This window comes from Sinocyclocheilus rhinocerous, unplaced genomic scaffold, assembly GCF_001515625.1.
Source record: "Sinocyclocheilus rhinocerous isolate Xijiao unplaced genomic scaffold, SAMN03320098_v1.1 scaffold407, whole genome shotgun sequence".
Taxonomy (NCBI): Eukaryota; Metazoa; Chordata; class Actinopteri; order Cypriniformes; family Cyprinidae; genus Sinocyclocheilus; species Sinocyclocheilus rhinocerous.
In genome coordinates, this window is record NW_015633444.1 from 825,962 (window position 1) to 827,920 (window position 1,959).

At 37.8% G+C, this 1,959-nt stretch overlaps 1 protein-coding gene across 2 annotated transcripts in view; it reads right to left on the bottom strand.

The window, feature by feature from the left end:
• Positions 1–1,615, bottom strand: part of LOC107744026 (transcription factor Dp-2-like) — an 83,990-nt gene extending 82,375 nt beyond the window's left edge. The window contains exon 1 of one of the 2 annotated variants that reach the window (XM_016557486.1): positions 1,546–1,615. In XM_016557486.1, the coding sequence (XP_016412972.1) occupies positions 1,546–1,560 (15 nt within the window). In that variant the 5' untranslated portion in view covers positions 1,561–1,615. The remainder of the gene's footprint in view (positions 1–1,545) is intronic. The other variant, XM_016557487.1, reaches the window with a different exon arrangement.
• Between the last annotated feature and the right edge of the window lie 344 nt (positions 1,616–1,959).

Sequence of the window (1,959 nt, forward strand, 5' to 3'; positions counted from 1 at the left end):
GAGTTGAGTGAATCGTTACATCCCTACATTTGACAGTAGCTTGAGTTAGGATGCAGATGTAAATTTATGTTCGTTATCAAAAACAGTAACATCTGTAAAAATGGTAACAACCTCATTTTTATATGGTGAAATTTAATTATTCTGAATGTTCGAGTTTTATTCAAATTCGCCATTGCTCTTCCATAGTAGCATATATTTAGATCATGATAACCACAGCTTAAACCACACATATAGCACTTCAATACCATGGTAAAAATATAACCGTATGGTTTCTAGGAATTTGTATGAACAGTAATCTAAATACATTTAGTATAAATGCACAAACGCTTTAGCTTAAATCACAAAAAAAACTAATTATATTCCAATATTCCTTTAATACATGTCTACATTAATAATACAAAAAATTAGATATGAATATCCCACATTTCTGCCACAATACCATGATGCAGTTAGTGTTACTACAGTAAACCCATGGTAAATGATGGTGCCTTCTGACTGTATCGTTGCACACAGTGTTTCTGCTGTTAAATCACAGAGTCATGCGTGTTCTTCGCTGAATTCAAGCGCTACACACTGGATCTCACAGCACTGCGAGCGGATAAATGCTTCGTGTGGCGTGCTTCAAATGAGTCGAGGAAAATTATATTGCGATAATTATCGTTATCGCTTAAGTCCTCTGTGATTTGAACTAGTTTAAAGCCAGATGAATCAGCGCTGACATTCTCAACAAACTGATGCGAGAAACACTGTGCCACAACGGTCCAGTTAGAAGGCTTTTTTAATTCAGAAATCACCACAAATCATGGTATTGTGGCGGAAATGTGGGATATTCTTATCAAATTTTATTATATTAATGCAGACTTGCATAAAATGCATTAAAGGAGTAATGGAATTTAATTACAGTATTTTTTGTTAATAAGCTACAGCAGGTTTTGTGTAGTTGCGTTTATACTAAATGTATTTCAGCTATTGTTTTTCACATAAACCATACAGTTTATAGAACTTATTTCTATGGCAGTGAGGTGCCATGCACGGTTTTACCAGTAGTTATGATCTACAAATGTATGATACTATGGAACTCCAAATGTTTAAATTTTTTACCCTATAAAATTAGTTTGTTACAGTTTTTAACAGCTCAAGCTACTGCTACTGTCAACTCAAGCTACAGTCAAATGTGCAACTCCAAGAGACGAAACGCCTAATATTATTAATTACTGTTAATAATTATTAATTATTTTGGCGCTATCAAATCAACTGTATATGTAATGCTTGGTGGCACCAGTGCCACTGCTCTCAAATGTTAGTCTGGAGCCCTGTAATAGCATTATTAAGGTCACAAAGTGATATTTGTGTTAGTATTATATCAGCAATAAGCAGAATTCAGCACTTCAAAAGCCTACTTTCAAAAGAACTCTTCTGCTTTACTTTTTAACAACAGTGGAAACAGTGGTTTTAACATGTGGACACTTGAACTGTAACAGACTTGACAAAGCCCTGAATGTCCCTTTAATTCTATAGCTTGATGTTCACACAAAACGCACTCACCATGTTGGCCATCATACTGACGATGACGAGCTCTTTCTGGTCAGATCCCCTCACGCTCAGAGCTGCACGGCCCCTGTAGACACACACACACACACACACACACACACACACATAAAGGTGATCAGGTATGTGTGCACTGTGGCAAACACACACATTCAGCCTGTCCTCGTGGCCATGATGAAGACTGTTAAGAGGAGAGGCGAGCTCTGGATGATGAAGATGTAGATACACTGATGAGCAGAGATGACAAAGACTCAGCGAGAGGAGGAGACAGGGAGGATAGAGGAGGATTCACAGAGCATGGAACCTCCAAACTTTCTCCCCCACAGGAAAGTGTGTGTGTGTGTGTGTGTGTGTGTGTGTGTGAGTGTGAGTGTGAGTGTGAGTTTGTGTGTGTGTGTGTGTGTGTTCTAT